The 18,410-nt window shown below is 47.3% G+C and overlaps 1 protein-coding gene across 1 annotated transcript in view; it reads left to right on the top strand.

Annotated features, from left to right (window-relative positions):
• Nucleotides 1-18,410, top strand: part of PLEKHM1 (pleckstrin homology domain containing, family M (with RUN domain) member 1) — a 58,852-nt gene that overhangs the window by 19,191 nt on the left and 21,251 nt on the right. Inside the window, exons 4-6 of the mRNA XM_006833720.1 lie at nt 2,691-3,084; nt 12,235-12,505; nt 15,425-16,345. Of these exons, the coding sequence (XP_006833783.1) occupies nt 2,691-3,084; nt 12,235-12,505; nt 15,425-16,345 (1,586 nt within the window). The remainder of the gene's footprint in view (nt 1-2,690; nt 3,085-12,234; nt 12,506-15,424; nt 16,346-18,410) is intronic.

Raw genomic sequence — 18,410 nt, 5'->3', positions numbered from 1 at the left:
TATGGATTGGAACTGATTCGATGGCACTTAACAACAACAATCAGTTATAGGCAGAAGATGGACTTACAAGCTTTCTATGATGATATTTCTAGCTATTCCTTTCTCTACCCCTCAAGTGTCTTTTTTATAAATGGTATGCAAGAGAAACCAAGATTCAAAAGACAGCCAAGCATCTTAACATTTCCCCCACCTTTTGCCCATTCCAACCATGCCTCAATCCCTGTATCCCAGAGCCCTGTTGTTCCAAGGTTATACATACATCATTATTTACCTCTGTCCCACTTAGCTCATGCGAACCTGCCTAATTTGTTCTCCCATCCCCTGTGTTTTTCCATTCTCCTCCCCTTTCTTGTGTATTGCCCCCCTCCCCAGCACTCAAACTATCCTGTGTCTATTCCCTGCCCTGTAGCACTGTGTCTTGAAGAGACTGTCCTTTCCCTATTAAACTGTCTTGGTGGCTGGCGTAGTTCTCTAGTGCTGTTAGGACAGGGATCCCACAAGTGGGTGGCCTTACCAGCAGGCATTTATTCTCTCACGGAGGCTGCTGGCTCCAGGGGAAGCTTTCTCTCTCTGCCAGATCTCTTTCTAGCATTCCTTGGAGATCGCTGTGTGTCTTGGCATCCATCTTCCTCTAGGTTTAGGTGGTTGTCAGCATAGGAACCCGGGTCCAAAGGACAGGTTCTGTTTGTTCGCAGCGGTTCTTCTCAGTACTAGTCAAGTTAATCTGCCTTTGCTTACTTCTCTCTCCTTTTATCTCTTGCAAGATGAAAGGTGATGCAGACCATACCTCAGCTTGGAGCTCCCCTTACATCAGATCAGGGCATCATTATGTACCTGCCAATCCACTGAGAACCATGGCCCAGCCAAGTTGACATATTTGGTGTGTGTCGGGGTGGGGGTAGGGGGTGGGGAAAGGATACAGTTCGATCCATAACAGTGTCCATGTTGAAAATCTAGTGTCCGTAATTGTATGGGCTGTTCTTCTGTTCTCGGAAGTAATGGCTTGACAGTGACAGGCTGGGGTGGTGAGGATGGTACAGGTAAGAGCAGAGCTCAGTGGGAAGGCAATCAAACAAGCAACAGAACCCTAAAATTCTCTTTTCCATAAGCCCAAATTAAGGGGAGTTTGATGAGTCTTCTGGGCCCAACCTAAGCAGATCCCAGTCTTTTGGGATCCAGGCAGCTTTGTTGCCTTGTGAACCTACATGTCTCAATGACATACTGCACTGATATCAAGGAGGAGATGGCAAATAGATTGACTTCAGAAATGGAACGTGCATTTTCACAAACCTTGGGAGGGAGAGAAGAAGTCATTAACCAGTGTACATTCTAAAAGGCCCAGGAGCATGTGTGTATGCACACACACAGTAAGAATGGCTTCCTGTGATCCCAAGAAGTACCAGTGAAGGGGGCAGGAAGTGCTAGTACCGAAGAGAGTAAATAGGTACATGTCCTGCGTATACTTACATGTTGTTGTTGTTAAGTGCCATCGAGTCGGTTCTGATTCATAGAGACTCTGTATAGGGTTTTCAAGGAGCGGCTGGTAAGCTTGAACCACCTACCTTGAGGTTCAAAGTGACCTTGTGGTCTAGCACATTAAGCCACAGTGCCACACCAGGGTCTACATACACCCTTGCACACTTGTGTACACTAATCTCAGCTGTATTTTCTGGGAGCACTGAGGTTTCCCTGATTCCACACCTAATCCAGCCTATGCACCCCCATCCCTACCCTGATACCCCAGTTACTGGTCCCAGAACAAAATGAATCTCGCACTTAGAAAACTTGTTTGACCCTTTCTCACTTCACCAAGGTTCATGTCCCAGAGTCTTGATGCTTGGCTGCTGTGCCATTTGGAACCCAGCCCTAAGACCAGAGGCCTATTTATGGAAAACGGCACCTTTGACAATCACTGAAATTGTGTTCCTGTCCAAACATCTGACACCTTAATATCAGTTCAGAAATATGTCAAGCTTGTTATTTTTTATCTAACACACGATGGCACCATATGCAAATGGCAGCGCACCTGCCTTGCTTTCACTGATGAAAATTGGTCTATGATGGGCTCCAAGTCTTTTAGGTTTTTCTCAGTTTTTTCTCTTTCTATGCTCAGCTGAATAAGATCTCAGAACCTGCCTTGACCCATGGAGACTCTCCAATAGAGAGGTCTTCATTTTCACTTGCTGTGATGGTTGATGGAAACTTCCCAGTGGCACCCCCCTTTAAGTGGTACGCAGGGCACATGCCATCCCTTAGATCTGCCTCGGGCTGAGACACTTGTTTTGAAGTCTCTGCTGATTCTGCTCTGCCACCGATGGCATTTGGGGACACACATACCCACACTGGCATGTTTGGCTGAGCAAACTCTCAGCCCACAATTAGGCTGTTCAGAAAGTAAAAGACATGCGGATTCTAACTATGGGAGATGCTTCTGCCCTGGAATTTGTTGGGGGCCGGTTTCTCTGGAGAATTTGTATCAAATCCTCTTTTTTCTGCTTTGTGAGGTTTTTTTACAACCTGCCCACTCAATCTGCCTAACTCCTGGGTGGGGAGTGTTGGAAAAGCAGCGCAGTCTTGGGAGAGAGCTTTTAACAAAACCAGCTAACAGCAGTTTTCCATTCTTATCACTGCCCCAGAAGCTGAGCGTCCAGCCAACAACCAGTCACACGGGTTTCTTTCAAAACTTTTAGGGTGTTGTCGGAATTCAGCAAAGCCCAGGTAAACTCTGTGCCAACCAACGGACCAAGCCGAGAATCTGAGACTCCCGCACGCCAGGCCTCACTGTTGGGCCGCAGCCTCAACACCAGCACACACCTCCAGTTTGATTTGCCTGCAGAGCCCCTTGCTGCCCAAGCCTCCTCTCGTACTCCAGATGGTGACCACAAGCCAGAGCTGCCTGGCATCCTGGGCTTGCCACAGCGGTGCACTGCCCTAATTGTCCCATCAGGGGACATTTCAGACCGGAAGCCTTCTAGTCTTGTGAGAGAGAAGACTAGGGCAGTCTGCCCAGGAAGTGGTCCAGAGAAGCCCCTCAAGGGTGATGGAACTGAATGGAACCTTGCGGTGTCCTCTCCCACCAGCCCGGTGAGTGGTACAGCTGTTCCTTCCGGGGGAGGTCTTGGTGACGTGTCTTAAAGCTGTTGTAGGATGTATCCAGCGAGTGACTCCAAATGACCTCTGCCTTCTTCCCTTTGCCCTCTCTCACCGTGCGTGGAGACCGTAGTCCTCAGCATTCTAGGACGGGGCACAGTTCATGCTAGGGGAGTAGTGGCTGTCAGCCAGGCTGGAATGGAAAGGCTCCCACATCCACCTCTCATCTGACTATACAGCCTCTGTTCTTGGCCACCACCACTTACTTACCCACACAAGACCTCGGGCAAGTCACTTCCCCTCCTGAGCCGCAGTTCCTCCCTTAGTACTTGTTGCTTAGTAAATTCATATTTTTATAAATTACTGTGCTTTGAAAATACTCCTTTTGCAACATACTCCCAGTTTTAAAATTGTGCTCTGCAATACACCAGTCACTGACCACGTGTGGCTGGCTATTGAACATTTAAAATGTGGCTAGTCCCAAAACGAGGAGCTCTGGTAGCATAGTGGTTACAGATCGGGCTGACAACCTCAGGGTCAGCGGTTCGAAACTACCAGCTGTTCTGTGGGAGAAAGATGAGGCTTTCTGCTCCCATAAACATTTACAGCCGCAGAAACCCAGTACAGGGTTGCTATGGGTCGGAACCAGCTCCACGGCCATAACCGCCACCACCAGTCCAAAAATATCTGAATAACTTTTATTAATTACATTGTACAATTATTTTAGATATATAGGGTTAAATAAAATAAAATTATTTTCACCTTTTCCATTTTTTAATGTGGCTGCTAAAAAAAGAAAATTAAAAACAAACAAACCCACAGACTTCAAGTCGATTCTGACTCCTAGCGGATCATTGAGAAGCAGGCTTTCCAGGATAAGTAGGTCATGATGGGCGGCATGCTGCTCACCTGCGTGGTCATGTATAAACCTTTACGGGAGTAGAAAGCCTCAGCTTTCTCTCTCAGAGCAGTTGGTGGGTTTAAACTGCCGTCCTTATGGTTAACAGTCCAATGCTTATCCTACACCACCACCAGGGCTCCTGAATGTGGCTTGTTGTGAAGTGCCCTCGAGTCACCTCTGACTCATAATGACCCTACACAGGGTTTCTAAGGAGCTGCTGGTAGGTTTGAATTGCTGACCTTTCAGTTAGAAATTCAGTGCTTACCCTATAACACCACACCAGAACTTCTTACTATGGCTACTAGACTTTAAAAATCACATGTGTGGTTCATGTTGTGTTTCCATCGGATAGCACTGTTCGAGAAACAGTCAGTCTAGCTCACTGGTAACTCAAGGTGGCACTGAGAAGCCCTTCTGGAAATCTTGGTAGATGTGGGGAGCCCAGACAGAGCCACACACTGTCGGGGAGCATCCTAGCCAACAACTTAGTTTTATTGTGGAGTGAAGTGCTTGGCAGAGGCTGTGAACCCAAGGCCTTTCACATTTTACATTTGTTCTTCTCTAGCCTTTGAAGTTTCCCAGATTAACTTTGATTAAGAGCGTTGGTGAGAAAGGTATGTGTGTGGTGTCTGCTCCTCTGGAGTCTCACCCCAGCTGCCTACAAAGGCAGGGTGAGGGAGGGCCGCCTCTAAGACTACCAGAGGGAACGAGGTTGTCCTCGGGAAGGGGGAAGCGTAGTGTGGGGTGGGGTTGGTGCTAAGGTGAGAGTTGTGTACAGGTGTGGGTGCCTCTCTCTCTGGGCTTCACAGTTAAACTCTACATGGGAGGGCAAAATGGCCATGAAGGCAGAGCTAGGAAATTGGTGACTGCCTGGGATGCCCGGAGCCCAGAGCGTGTCCCAGCAGTGGTCTGGCTTTGTCAGTTCCCTCTCTGCATGTCTTAGACTGGGCTAGCTAGAGAAGCAAAAATCAGTGAAGCTTGTGTACGTACATAAGAAGAGAGATTTCCATCAAGGACGGCAAGTCCAAAGTCCCTTTATCATTGTCAGGCTGCAGACTTCTAACTCAGATAACTGTAGGGACTGATGAACCAAGATTGGCGGGTCAGGTGACAGGCAGGCAGGTCTGGCAGGTAAGGTGGCAGGCTGCTGACGACTTCCAGTATCAGCGGGTAACAGAGCAGGCCACTGGCTCAAGTTCAGAGAACTAGAGGTCAAAGGATGAGTCAGACGCAAGATCCAGACCCAGCAGTAAACAAACATGTTCACACTCTCGAGGAAAGTTCCTTTCAGTTGATTGACTGCTCATAGTGGATCTCACCATGGGTATTACTAAGCCTTAACTGACAAACCACTGTGAATCCTGGCCCAGTCAAGTTGACACAAAACTGAAACTATCATCATACATAAGATCCTCCTTTGAACTATTAGTGTCCGGATCATACAGATCAGCAAGAGGTCAGGACTATGAATAGACAAGCAGAGGCCCCCTCCCTTTTTTGCAACTTTGTTGTTGTTGTTAGGTGTTAACAAGTCTACACTGACTCATAACCCTATGTGCAACAGAATGAAATACTGCCAATTCCTGGGCCAGCCTCACAATCATTGCTACACCTGAACCCATGACTACTGCCATTGTGCCAATCTATCTCATTGGAAGTCTTTTTTCTATGACCCTCCACTTTACCAACCATGATGTTTTCTGCAGAGACTGATCCCTCCTGACAATATGTCCAAAGTATAAGAGACAAAGTTTGGCCATACTATCTTCTAAGGAGCACTCTGCCTTCTTTCAACACAGATCTGTTTGTTCTTTTGGCAGCCTCTGGTACTTTCAGTATTCTCCTCCAACACTGTAACTCAAATGCATCAATTCTCCTACAGTCTTCCTTATTCACTGTCCAGCTTTCGCATGCATATGAGGTTATTGAAAATACCATGGCCAGAGTCAAGCGCACCTTAGTCTTCAGACTGACATGTTTGCTCTTCAACACTTTAAAGAGCTGTGCAGCAGACTTGCCCAATACAATAGTCTTTCGATTTCTTGACTGCTGCTTCCATGAGTGTTGATGGTTGATCTGAGCAAAATGAAGTCTTTGGCAACGTCAATATTTTTCCATTTATATGGATCTTGTAGCTTTATTGAGATATGATTCACATACCATACGATTCACCCAGTTCAAGTATACACGTCCATGGGTTTCTTGCATTTTTTTTAGCATATTCACAAGGTTATGCAACATCACCAAAATCTAATTTTAGAATATTTTGTTCCCAATAAAAGAACCCCTCTGCTCACTAGCAGTCACTCTGCACTCCCCAGTCACCTTACTCCTGTGAGGCTCTGACAATCACAAATCTACTTTCTGTGTCTGTAGATTTGCATATTGTGCACATTTTATATACCTGCAGGTGTATCATATGTGGCCTTTGGGGCTGGCTTCTGTTATGTAGCATAATGCTTTCACGGTTCATCCACGTTGCAGCTTGTAGCAATACTTCATTCCTTTTTATTGCCAGATAATATTCCATTTTATGGATATACTGTAAGTGTCTGCATAGTACAAGCCATTCATTAATGCATTCAACTGCTAACTGAAAGGTTGGAGTTAATCTAGAGGTAATTGGAAGAAAGGCCTGGAAACCCGTTTCTGAAAATTATCCACTGAAACCATATGGAGGGATTACACTGAAAATTATCCACTGAAACCATATGGAGGGATTACACTGAAAATTAATTCACTGAAAACCATATGGAGGGATTACACTGAAAATTATCCACTGAAAACCATATGGAGGGATTACACTGAAAATTATCCACTGAAAACCATATGGAGGGATTAGAATTTGACTGTGAAACACATGGTGTTTCCATTAGACTTGACTAACAACTGATCTCGATGGCTACATTTTATTTACTCATTCATCAGTTAATAGATTTTTGGATTATTTCCACTCTGGTTATAATGCTGCAGTGAACATTCATGCAAAAGTTTTTGTGTGGATGTATGTTTTCAGCTCTTTTGGTTGCATACCTAGGAGTGGACTATTTGGAAACTTTTGGCAACTCTGTGTTTAGTTTTTTGAGGAACTGCCTAATTGTTTCATATCACTTGTCCACTTCCTCCCACAATGTGTGAGTATTCCAGTTTCTCCCCATCACTGGCAACACTTGTTATCGTCTGTCTTTTTGATTATAGCCATCCTCATGGGGAAGAAGGGACATCTCATTGTGGTATTGATTGTCATTTTCTTAATGTGTAATGATGTTGAGCATCATTTCTTGTGCTTATTGGAGTTTTGGAGTCCTGGTGTGGCGCTGTAGGATAAGCACTGCATATGAGGTTATTGGCAGCTAACCACAAGGTCGGTGGTTCACACCCACCAGCCACTCCTCAGAAACCCTATACAGAGTCACTATGAGTCAGAACTGACTGTATAGCATGTAACAATAGCAACAACATTGGTCTTTTATAAATCTTTGGAAAAATGTCTATTCAAATTACCCATTTTTTCAAGTGGGCTATTTGTCCTTTTATTGTTGAGTTGTAGTTCTTTATGTATCGTGGATCCTGATCAGACATGGAGTCCTGGTGTGGCAGTGTGGATTAATGCACTGGACTGCAAAATTGGCTTGAACCACAAGGTCAGCGATTCAAGCTCAACTGCTTACTCCTTGGAAAATCCTATACAGGGGTTGCTGTGGGTCAGAACCGACTTAATGGTACTTTACAACAACAATCAGACATACTGGAGTGTGGTGGCTTCATACACTAAGCACTGGACTGCAAACCACAAGATCTACGGTTCAGATCCACCAGCCGCTTTCGAAAGAATGAGGCTTTCTGTTCCCATGAAGACTTTAAGCCATAGAAATCCTGTATCGGGTTGCTACGAGTTGGAACCGACTTGATGGCACTAAACAACAACAAATCAGACATAGAATTTGTAAATATTTTTTGCCACTCTACAAGTTGTCTTCTTACTTTCTTGACAGTGTCCTCTGTCATCTATTTTATCTTTTGTTGCTGTACTTTTGGTGTTATATTAAAGAGCCCAGTGCCCATTCAAGGCCACAAAAATGTACACCCGTGTTAATTCCATGTGTAGTGTGAGGTAGGGATCTGGCTTCATTCTTTTGCATGTGTAGTGTCACTACTGAGCTCTGTATTTGGGCAAGAGTAGGCACTAGTAACTGTTTCTTGGATTCTCAAGAGGCTCTTAAGGTGCCAACTGTTAACATTTGGAGAGTGCAATCAGTTAGCTGTACCTCTCTGGCAGCCTCAGGGGAGGCTGATGAAGATAGTTGCTTGGGAAATGTGGATTCGAAGCACTTGGTGCTGTGGTTCAGTGTCACATGCTGATTGTCTTGCTGTATCTCTCTTCACAGAGGAGTTGTGCCAATTCATTGTTCCTCCACTCAGTGGCTAGTCACTGGCACCTACTCTGCAGCCTGCCTGGTGGACTCCCTGCCTTTTGGAGAGGGCGGGAGTCTGCCCTATGTCTCTGCCTCTGTGGGTCTCTTTTTCCTATGCTTCTTCACTTACTCATGTTCTATTTTTGTGGGGGAGGGTGGCGGGACATAGAGGTCATTTCATAGTCTTAAATGCCATTCAGTCATCCTTTCAAAAAAGGTTTTTTTCAGCTTTTCATTGTGACTTGAGTGCAGGTTTACAGAGTGGATCATCAGTTTTACATTCAACAATTCATACACATTTAGTTTCTTCTCACTGATTCTAATCCTCTCAATGTAACATCACTTATCCCACTTCCTCCCCATGCTTCCTGTTTCCGGTCCTCCTTGTTTCCCAACCCTTTTGAACTTTGTTCTTGGGAAAATGCTTCCCTTTTGATCATAAATGGCTGGTTATTCTAAGGTGTGTTTACCTCACTAGTGTTATTATTTCCCTTGTAGACTTTTCTACTGTTTGGCAGAAATTTGAGCCATGAGGAAAAACACCTCCTACTGTGTGCGTGGTGTTTGGAGTACAGTGATGGGACAGGACAGATACTCGCTTAGACACAATTACCCACGTACTAGGAGTCCTGGTACAGCGCTGTAGGATAAGTGGTGGCGGTGGTTGTGCATTACTGAGTCGGTTCCTACTCCTAGCGACCCTTACAGGATTTCCAAGGAGTGCTGGTGGTAAGATAAGTACTGGACTGCTAACCGTAAGGTCGGTGGTTCAAACCCGCCAGCACTTCTTGGAAATACTATATAGGGTCGCTCTAGGTTGGAACTAATTCGATGGCACTTAACAACAACAACACAATCCACATAAATCAAGGAGCTCTGGTAGTAAGGGCTGCTAACTGTAAGGTCAGCCACTGACATCCACCAGCTAGCTGTTCCTCAGGAGAACAATGAGGCTTTCTGCTCCCATAAAGATTTACAGCCTTAGAAACCCTTTATAGGGTCACTGTGAGTCAGAGCCAGCTCGATGGCACACAGCCACCACTACCCTCCACATACTAATTATCACATAGCTGTGGTTACTGCCAAGAAGGATAGGGTGGGGGTGTCTCCCTAGGGTGGCTGAAAATGAGCCATCCCTGAGGCGGAAAGGGGGATCTCACTACCATCAAGAAAGAGGAGTCAGGATTTGATTTCTTAGAGGACATTCTCAGTTCTACAACTTGACACTAACCCCCACCCTTATGAAGCACCCACTTAGGCCATGTGTTTCGCTCCTCCAGGGATGGCGCCTGGCAGGCCCTTTGTCCTTCTGAAAGCCATCTAGACGTGGCCATGTCACCCCTCAGCCTGACACTTCTCCAGGAGCTGGCTGTGCTTGTTAGTGTCACGGTACTTTTAGTGGCTTGCGGTGGCATTTCTCTGTCTTGTGATGCCTGGGGGTTCTCTTATTCTGATTCTTGGTCTGTGGTAAAGCCTAGTGATTTCCCCACTCTCAAAAGGGAAGGAGCTGACACTGTGGGGCCCTGAGTGAGAAGTGGGGACATGTAGAAGAAAAGGAAATTGTGGCATTCATGCCAACTTTTCCTCTCTTGCTCATGCCTGTGGACCCTGGAGAGGCAGGGGAGGCAGGGTCACACTGAAGTGCCAGTACACCTAGAGGACAAAAGATGGTCCCTAGACAGCAGCTCTGACTGGACAGTTCCTGGTGGTCCTCCTCCTGCTGAACAGAGATAGGAGCCTTCACCAGTGAGCACCCTTCATCTCAAAACTCCCACTTGTCTCCTCCCTCCCTCCAGTTACTTGACACTACCCTTGCTATTTTATGTGAAGGATGTGTGGATAATCGTGATTTATTCTTGCATCATTTATAACTGTGCCAGGCACTTTTGCTGGAGATACCAAGAAAAATGATGGTTCTGAACAGCCTTGTAGATGTTACGATGGGGCTAACACAGAAGGACGTGGAGGCTTTTAGGAGGAGGCCATGAGTCTTAAAGGACAGCGATCTCTCCCTTCAGAGCCTTTAGCAAGGCCCGGGGCGGGTATTACATGGTTGCAGGTATGTAGGCTAGACCTGGGGGGCTGCCAGGAAGGCCACATGGTTGCTGGGCTTGCTCTTCCTGCCCATATTACTCAGGGAGCTCTCCTGTGTCTCACTGATCTAGGCAAGCTGGACTTAGAATCTGATTTTATAGAGGGTCCCCAGTAGCCACCCTGTCCAGGGCAGAAGGATGCACTTGGCAGTTCTGAGGACCCTGAGGAGGAAGCCTTGGAGGTCCAGCTCTGTGAGGCCTCCACCAAGCACCTCATTCAGAACTGGCCACTCGTCACACAGGAGGTCTGGTAATGTCTCAGTGGCTTCAGCTGCCCAACCCAAACCTCTCAGGACCGCACAGCTTGACAACACCTCCCTGGCTGTCAGAGCAGAAAGTATGCCTTGATTTCAGAGTTGGAAATAGCCTAGTCAGGGTGAGATTGGTGACACTTAGCAAAATTGCTGGGCTGCTCCTACCGCTTGTGTGACTCATTTCCTCTGTGTAGACAGTCACTTGGGCCATCCAGCTGGCTTCATGTTTAGTTACAAAAAGGCAGAAAGGGCTTGAAATAGTGTGGGGGGGAAGCTGCTAGATACTTCATTCTCACAGCCCAGTGAGCAACTCCAAATTCAGAGAGAGCAGCAGAGCAATGGGGCGGGCCCAGCGGCCTGTAGTCTGAAGAGAGCAGCAAAGAGTGAGGTAGCCAGTAGGACTTGGCTTTCTTCACCTCAAATCCTACAAGCAGAGTTGTAAGACCTGATACCCCTTCAATAAATAGTGCTGGGACAACTGGATGTCCTCATGAAAAAAGAATGACGTTGGGTCTGTTCCTATGTCAGACACAAAACTTAACTCAAAATTGGTCTCACAAGCATAAATGGAAGAGCTTGAACATAAAACTCTTGGAAGACCAAATAGGTGTAAATCCTCAAGGCCTTGGATTAGGCAGTGGGTTCTTAAACATGACACCAAAACATGAACAACAAAAGAAAAAGAGGTAAATTGGACAAATAACCTAATTTTAAAACGGACAATAGAAGACATGCAAATGACTAACAAGCATGTGGAAAGACGCTCAGCATCACTCTTCGTCAGGGAAATGCAAATTGAAGGCATGATGACATGCCACTTCTCACCCAACAGGATGGTTGATGACAAGTATTGGTGAGGATGTGGAGAAATCTCATGTAACATGATGGGGAAGCTTGGCAGTTCCTCAAAGTGGTAAACAGGTTTACCCAGCAATTCCACTCCTAGCGAGGTACCAAAGAGAATTTACAAACTTAGGTTCACATAAAAGTGTGGACATGAATGTTCACAGCAGTGTAATAGTCAAGAAGTAGGAACAACCCAATGTTCATCAGTTAATGAATGAATGATCAGAATGTGGGTTATCCATACAATAGAATGTTACTTACTAATAAAAAGAAATAAAGTACTGAAACATGTACAACATGGATGAACCATAAAAACATCTAAGTGAAAGATTCAGTCATGAAAGATCTCCGGTGTATGATCCCATTCATGGAAAATGTCCATAACAGGCAACACCTTCCAAGGAAGCAAAAGAAACTAAAGATTGCCTAGGGAGCTTGACAGGAAATGGGGAGTAGCCGCTAATAGGCCTGGGGTTTCCCTTTGGAGTAAAGAAAATGTTTTCCATTTAAATTGTGGTGATGGTCACACGATTCTATTAATGTATGAAAACCACTGAATTGTACACTTATGTGAATTCAAAATTCAAAACGAAACAAACAAAACCTTTGTCTTGTCTTTACTTCTTTCCTAATAGAAAAGCAAGAGCTGGATCTCAGAAGATGATTTCTACCGGCCTCCCCAGGAGCAACCCACAGAAAGTCTTTCAGATCACAATGTAGCTTCTTCCAAAGGTTCTCCAGAGTCAAGGCCTGCTCTCCACAAGCCTTTTTCTCAAGGATCAAGAAAAAGCCAATCCATGGGGGCCTTAAACAAAGCTAGCGTGCCTTCCCCAGAAAGCAGAAAAATCAAAGCTGCCCCCTCACAGGATCATAAGAACTTTTGGGTGGTGCACCGGAGACAGATGGGTATGTGACTTGATGGCGTCCCCTGTTGTCCTCATCAAATGGGGGTGAGGTTGTTCTCTCAAGAAAAACCTCTTCCCAGAAAGTAATAATAAGGAGTGCTCGCTTAGTAATTCAGGAAAACATTTCAGGGAAAAAGCTCTATATTTTCTTATAAAATCTTAATAAAATCGTGCTCAGAATTGCCTAGAGAGAACAAAAGTACTGCTTCCTATATTGAAATGAGTAGTGCAGCCCTGGAAGTGCTCTTGAAAACTTGGGCTTATAGAGAACACTGGTGGTCTTGGTGGCCCAGAGAACAGCCTTCTCTTGAAACCCCAGATGTGTTAACTGCGCCTTCCAAAGGCCGTTATCTGAGATAGCGGAGCAGATGCACTCTTGGTTTGTGCCCTCTGCGTGCTGTTTAAAAGGAGGCAAGCTTGATCTCTAAACCTGTGAAATTCCAGACTCTGTCCAATAACCATAACCTAGAGTCCTGGTGTGGCGCTGCGGGTTAATGCACTGGACTGCAAGGTCGGCAGTTCAAACTCACTAGCCGCCCCTCAGAAACCCTATACCGGGTCGCTATAATCGGAACCGACTCGACGGCACTTAACAATTTGTCTGTAGTCCTTATAGTGGGTTTTCTTTGATTAACAAACCAACAAAAGTCTGCCCTTGAGACAGTCCTTCTCTCCTTATTTTCTGTTTGCTGTGACCCAGCAGAGAATTCTGGCCAGCTTCCAGGTCCCTGGCTGGGTAGTGTGGGTGGGACCCTAATCTCTATGCTGACTTCCGTCTGGTTTTCCTTTCAGCCCCTGTGGTGATTATGGTCTATAACTATGCCAGAGAGGGTGTGCTCTGCACATAGGCCACCAGGTTCCCTGAGGAGCAGGGGAACTGAACCCTCCAAGGGCCTGGGGGGTACCCTATACAGTAGTTCAAAATTGCCAATGCCAGTCCCAGTTGGGAGAGAGGCAACTGTGTGTCCTCCAGATCCCCTGACTGGTGGCAAACCCCAGGGTAGCAGGGAGGGAGCTTAATGTGGCACATATTAGCATTCCCTCACTTATTCATTCATTCATTCATTCAGCAAATATTTATGATCATTTGTGATGTGCCAGGTGCTGGGGACACAGGAAGCAAAGCAGCGTCTTGATGAGATTTATATTCTGGGGGAGAACAGGAAATCCGGAAATGGCAAGTGAACATACAGTATAATCAGTGGTAGCTAAGTACTGTGCCCCCCCCCACTGCCATCCAGAACAGTAAGTCACCGAGTGCCAGGTGGGGGGTGTACTGAAAGGAAGCTCTCACTAATGAGGTGGCATTTGAGGACATGTGACACAAGGGAGGGAAGCACAAGGTGATCTGTGTGCTTCGAGCCAGAAAACAAATGTGAAGAGCCTGTGACGGTGACAGAACAGCAGAGTGTCTGGAGCAGAGGAAATGGGGTCAGAGAAGGGTCACGGGGGACTGCGTGACCCACTGAGAGGGCTTTGGCTTTTGATGGCAGCCATTGCAGAGTTATGGGCAGAGGGCCCTGACCTGACCTATCTTTTATAAGGGACATCCTGACTGCTATGTGAAGGACCACATGGGGAAAGAAACCAGGTAGGAGGTTTTTGCCACATCCCACACCAGAGATGATGGGAGATTGGACCAGCGCAGTAGTGGTAGAGGTGTGGAGAAATGAGGATCCTAGATATGTGTTGAAGGTAGAGCTTTCAGGATTTGCTGATGGATTGGATGTAGAGTGTGAAAGACAAAGAAAAAAAAAATCACAGATACCTCCAAGGTTTTTAGCCCAAGCCACTGGAAGGATTAAGTTTGCCTTTTTTTTTTTTTTAATGAGATGAGGAGCGGGTTTGAGGTGGGACAATCAGGAGTTCATTTTTGTAAATGTCCAAGTTTGAGATGATTACTAGACATACATGGAGCCGATGGAAGATGATTCTGAAGAGGTCAGACTACGGATGAAATCTGGAGTCCATAGTATATGGATGATGTTTAAAGCCCTAAGCTAGGAAGTAGGTGTCCATTGAGAAGAGAAGGGGACCCAGGAGCTCTGGGCACTCCAACATTTAGAGGTCAGAAGAGGAGGGGCAGCAAGCCGGAGAGACAGTAGCCAGTGATGTGGGAGAAGACCCAAGAGCAGTGTCTCCGAAGCCAAGAAAAGGAAATGTTTCAGGCGTAAAGGAAGGTTGAGTGTGTCCAGTGTTGCTGGTAGGTCAGGCAAGATGAGGACAGAGGGTTGGCCTTTAGATTTGGGAACCAGGAGAACATCGGTGGCCTTTACAAAGAGCAGTTTCAGTGAGATGAGGGGACAGAAGACTTATTGAGTGGGTTCAAGAATAGGAGCAGAGTTGGAAACAGTTTCAGTACCTCCTCAAGGAATTCTCCTGTTCAGGGGACCAGAGAAACAAGGTGCCAATTAGAGCTGTGAGTGGAGCTGAGAGGTATTTTTAAAGATAGGAGAAGTAACATGTTTGTGTGGAATCATCCAGCAGAGAAGGGAAAACAGTTACCTGGGAGAGGGGAGAAGTACTGTAGGGATGTCCTTGTCGAGTAGGCGACTGGGAGGGGCAGCTCGCCTGCACAAATGAGGGGGTTGACCTCAGACAAGCACAATCCATTCATCCCTCCCGGCACAGAAGCTGGAGGGACAGCCTGTGTAGGGAGGGGTGTGTGGAGGGCATCTTTTGAGTGGTTTGTTTTCTCTGAAATATAGGAAGCAGCATCAACAGTGTTGGGGAGCAGAGCCTTGGATAAACACACTGAATAAATACTCTCCTCTGGCTTCTAGAATTCCAGCTGGCTGTGCTCCAGACTGTTGGGTCCGGTGCTGTCACTTTGCCCATACCCACTGGGACAGCAGCACCAGAAGATGTTTTACATGGTGAGGGGCAGGCCCCTGTCTAACATGCCTCTTTCTGCCTCTAGGGTTGTCCAACCCATTCCGGGGCCTCCTGAAGCTGGGCACAGTGGAGCGGCGGGGAGCCATGGGCATCTGGAAAGAACTCTTCTGCGAGCTCTCCCCACTGGAGTTCCGCCTCTACTTGAGTGGTGAGGAGCGCACCTGTGTAGAGAACTGCTCCTTGCTGCGCTGTGAGTCTGTGGGGCCAGCCCACAGCGATGGGCGCTTCGAGCTGCTGTTCTCTGGCAAGAAGCTGACCCTGCGGGCATCCTCGCAGGATGAAGCTGAGGACTGGCTGGACCGAGTGCGGGAAGCTCTGCAGAAATGCCGGCCTCAGCACGAGGATGAGTGGGTGAACATCCAGTACCCAGACCAGGCCGAGGACCTCCCTGAAGCCCTCCAGGAGGGCCTCCCCTCCCACTTGGACCCCCTCTCGGAGCCTGAAGTCTTCCAGGGCACTCAATTTGATTGGTCATCTGACCAAGTTCCAGAACCAGATGCTATTAAGGAATCCCTTCTGTACCTGTACTTGGACAGGACCTGGGTGCCCTATGTTTTTTCGCTGTCCTTGGAGTCTCTGAAATGCTTCCGTGTGAAGAACAACGAGAAGATGTTAAGTGACAGCCACGGGGTGGAGACCATCCGAGACATCCTGCCGGACACGAGCCTCGGGGGCCCATCCTGCTTCAAAATCATTACTGCCAAGGCTGTCCTAAAGCTGCAGGCTGGGAATGCTGAGGAGGCCGCCCTTTGGAGGGACCTGGTGCGCAAGGTCCTGACATCCTACCTGGAGACGGCTGAGGAAGCAGTAACGCTCGGCGGGAGTCTAGACGAAAACTGTCAGGAGGTGCTGAAGTTTGCCACCAGGGAGAACGGATTTCTGCTGCAGTACCTGGTGGCCATCCCCACTGAGAAAGGTCTTGACTCCCAGGGCTGCTTCTGCGCAGGTGCTGACACACTCTCCCGCCAGCCCCTAGGCTGCTTGTCTCCTGTGGGCTCTGGGTTTAGGCTCTGCACCCCTCTCCTCTTTTCCCTGAGGGCCTGCACCCCACCCTGTAGGCTCAGCACCTCCCAGCACCCACTGGGGCAGCCCGCTCTCTCCTTTCCCTCTCCTGCCACCTCCTGCTGATGGGCAGAGCCTGTGGGTAGCAGCTCCAGCTATCTGCTGCCCTCTACTCAGAGTTCCAGCAAGCTAAGCATGCCACCCTGGATTGTCTTACTACCATGATACATTCTTTCATAGTAAGAGGCATGGTCTCCTTCCAAATGTTTTTGTAAGTGCGCACAATTTATTTTTAATTGCACAAATGGGCTCATGCTAGCCAGCTCTGTTCAGGAGAGTTTTCTGTGATGCGGACAGTGTTCTCTGCCTGTACATGTGGCTCCCGAGCACTTCAAATATGACCAGCGTAATGAAAAATCTGAATTTTAAAAGTGATTTCAATTTGAATAGGCACATGTGGCCTATCATTAGACAGCACAGCTTTGTCTCTATTTCTGTTTATGCATTACAGATATTAGTACAAATCAGTACACCCATTATGTCATTATTATCATCATCAAATCTAAGACTTATGTACTGGGCACTGGGCTAAATGCTTTATTTGGATTACCTCACTTAATCCTCACAACAACCCTCTAGGGAGAAGTTCTCCATCATCACCGTTTAGAGATGAGGAAACTGAGTCAGGGAGTTGGGCAGTACCTTATCCAGTGTCACATGGCAAGTTAAGTGGTGGAGCCAGAATGAGGGCCTGCGCTCTTAGCCAGGATCCCCTAGGGTCTCCCCCCGACCCATACTTTTCAAAGCTGCATGAATTTTTACTGTTCACGCCTTATTTTTAGTTTTTCCCATGCCTCCTTGTCCAGATTGTCCATCTCGGGGGCCATCCAGGAGCTGGCAGGAGGCTGCCCTGCCGTAGAGTGCCAGAACAGGAGAGGGTAGAGCTTGTCAGGGTGGAGGCTGCTTCAGGTGTCTGGGAAAAAGTGAGCTGCAGTTGGCTCCCCAGGAGGCTGGGAGAAGCCAGGCACCACAGAGGTTTCTGTAGAAAGTCTTCAAGCCCCGCTCTTCCCCTGCCCACCCCCAACACTCACACAGTGCTCTTAGCCTGTAGGTGCCCGATTCAGAGAGGAAGGTTCCCCACCTGTGGCTGGGGCAGCTCTCACTGACTCCTTCCTGCCCACTTGCCAGCCAGGACTAAGCTTGCCCTTCCTTTCTGCACTGGAAGCCCAGACACTGACCATCGACGGGGGATTGTATTTCCTAGTTGACAGGACACTTAACAAAACCTTGTGTCATATAAACTTTGTAATCACCTTAAGCTAGCTAGTAGTAGGTAAATTACACAGATACAGAAATGAAATCTTGGAGAAATTTGGTGAGTCTCCTTGGATGAAGATGAGGCAGCTGGTAAGCAGAAGCACTGGTCCTCCTTGTCCCGAGACCAAAAGGCCTTTATCCCAGTTCTGAGGGAGGCGGGACATGGGTTCGGGGTTTGCTCTTTGCCCTGGGCACACGCCACTGCATCAACCACTGTCCCCAACTTCGGAGGGGCCTCCAGAGGAGCTGACGCTGGGCCCTGCACCCTCTTAGGAGTAGGTGGAGCTCTGGGGGTCCAGCTGGCACCAGGCAGTGTTCAGGATGCCCTGCCTTCTGCTGACATCCCCGCCTGTCTCCAGCTCCTTCCCTGTTTCCTGAGGCCTGACTTAGTTGTTCCCATTTCTAGGGCAGGTTGGCATTAGTGAGCAAGTAGTGGGTACATTGACCAAAGGCAGATAGGGGTAATGGATGAGAATGTGGGTTTGGGGACCAACCAAACCCAAATTCGAATTCCAACTATGCTACTTAATCACTGTGTGACGTTGGGCTGGTTTCTGAGCATCAGTTACCTTAGCAAAGTGAAGACAAGTGTTTTGTTGTAAAGGTTAATGAATAGGGTTGAATATGAGTGGTGGTGGTTTTTATCTTTGTACTTTTCTTTTAAAAACAAAACCACAAAGGTTAAATAGCAG

The sequence above is a fragment of the Chrysochloris asiatica genome, unplaced genomic scaffold, assembly GCF_000296735.1.
Source record: "Chrysochloris asiatica unplaced genomic scaffold, ChrAsi1.0 scaffold00007, whole genome shotgun sequence".
NCBI lineage: Eukaryota > Metazoa > Chordata > Mammalia > Afrosoricida > Chrysochloridae > Chrysochloris > Chrysochloris asiatica.
The sequence above is the reverse complement of the archived record's forward strand: the minus strand, read 5'-3'. Positions and strand labels throughout refer to the sequence as shown.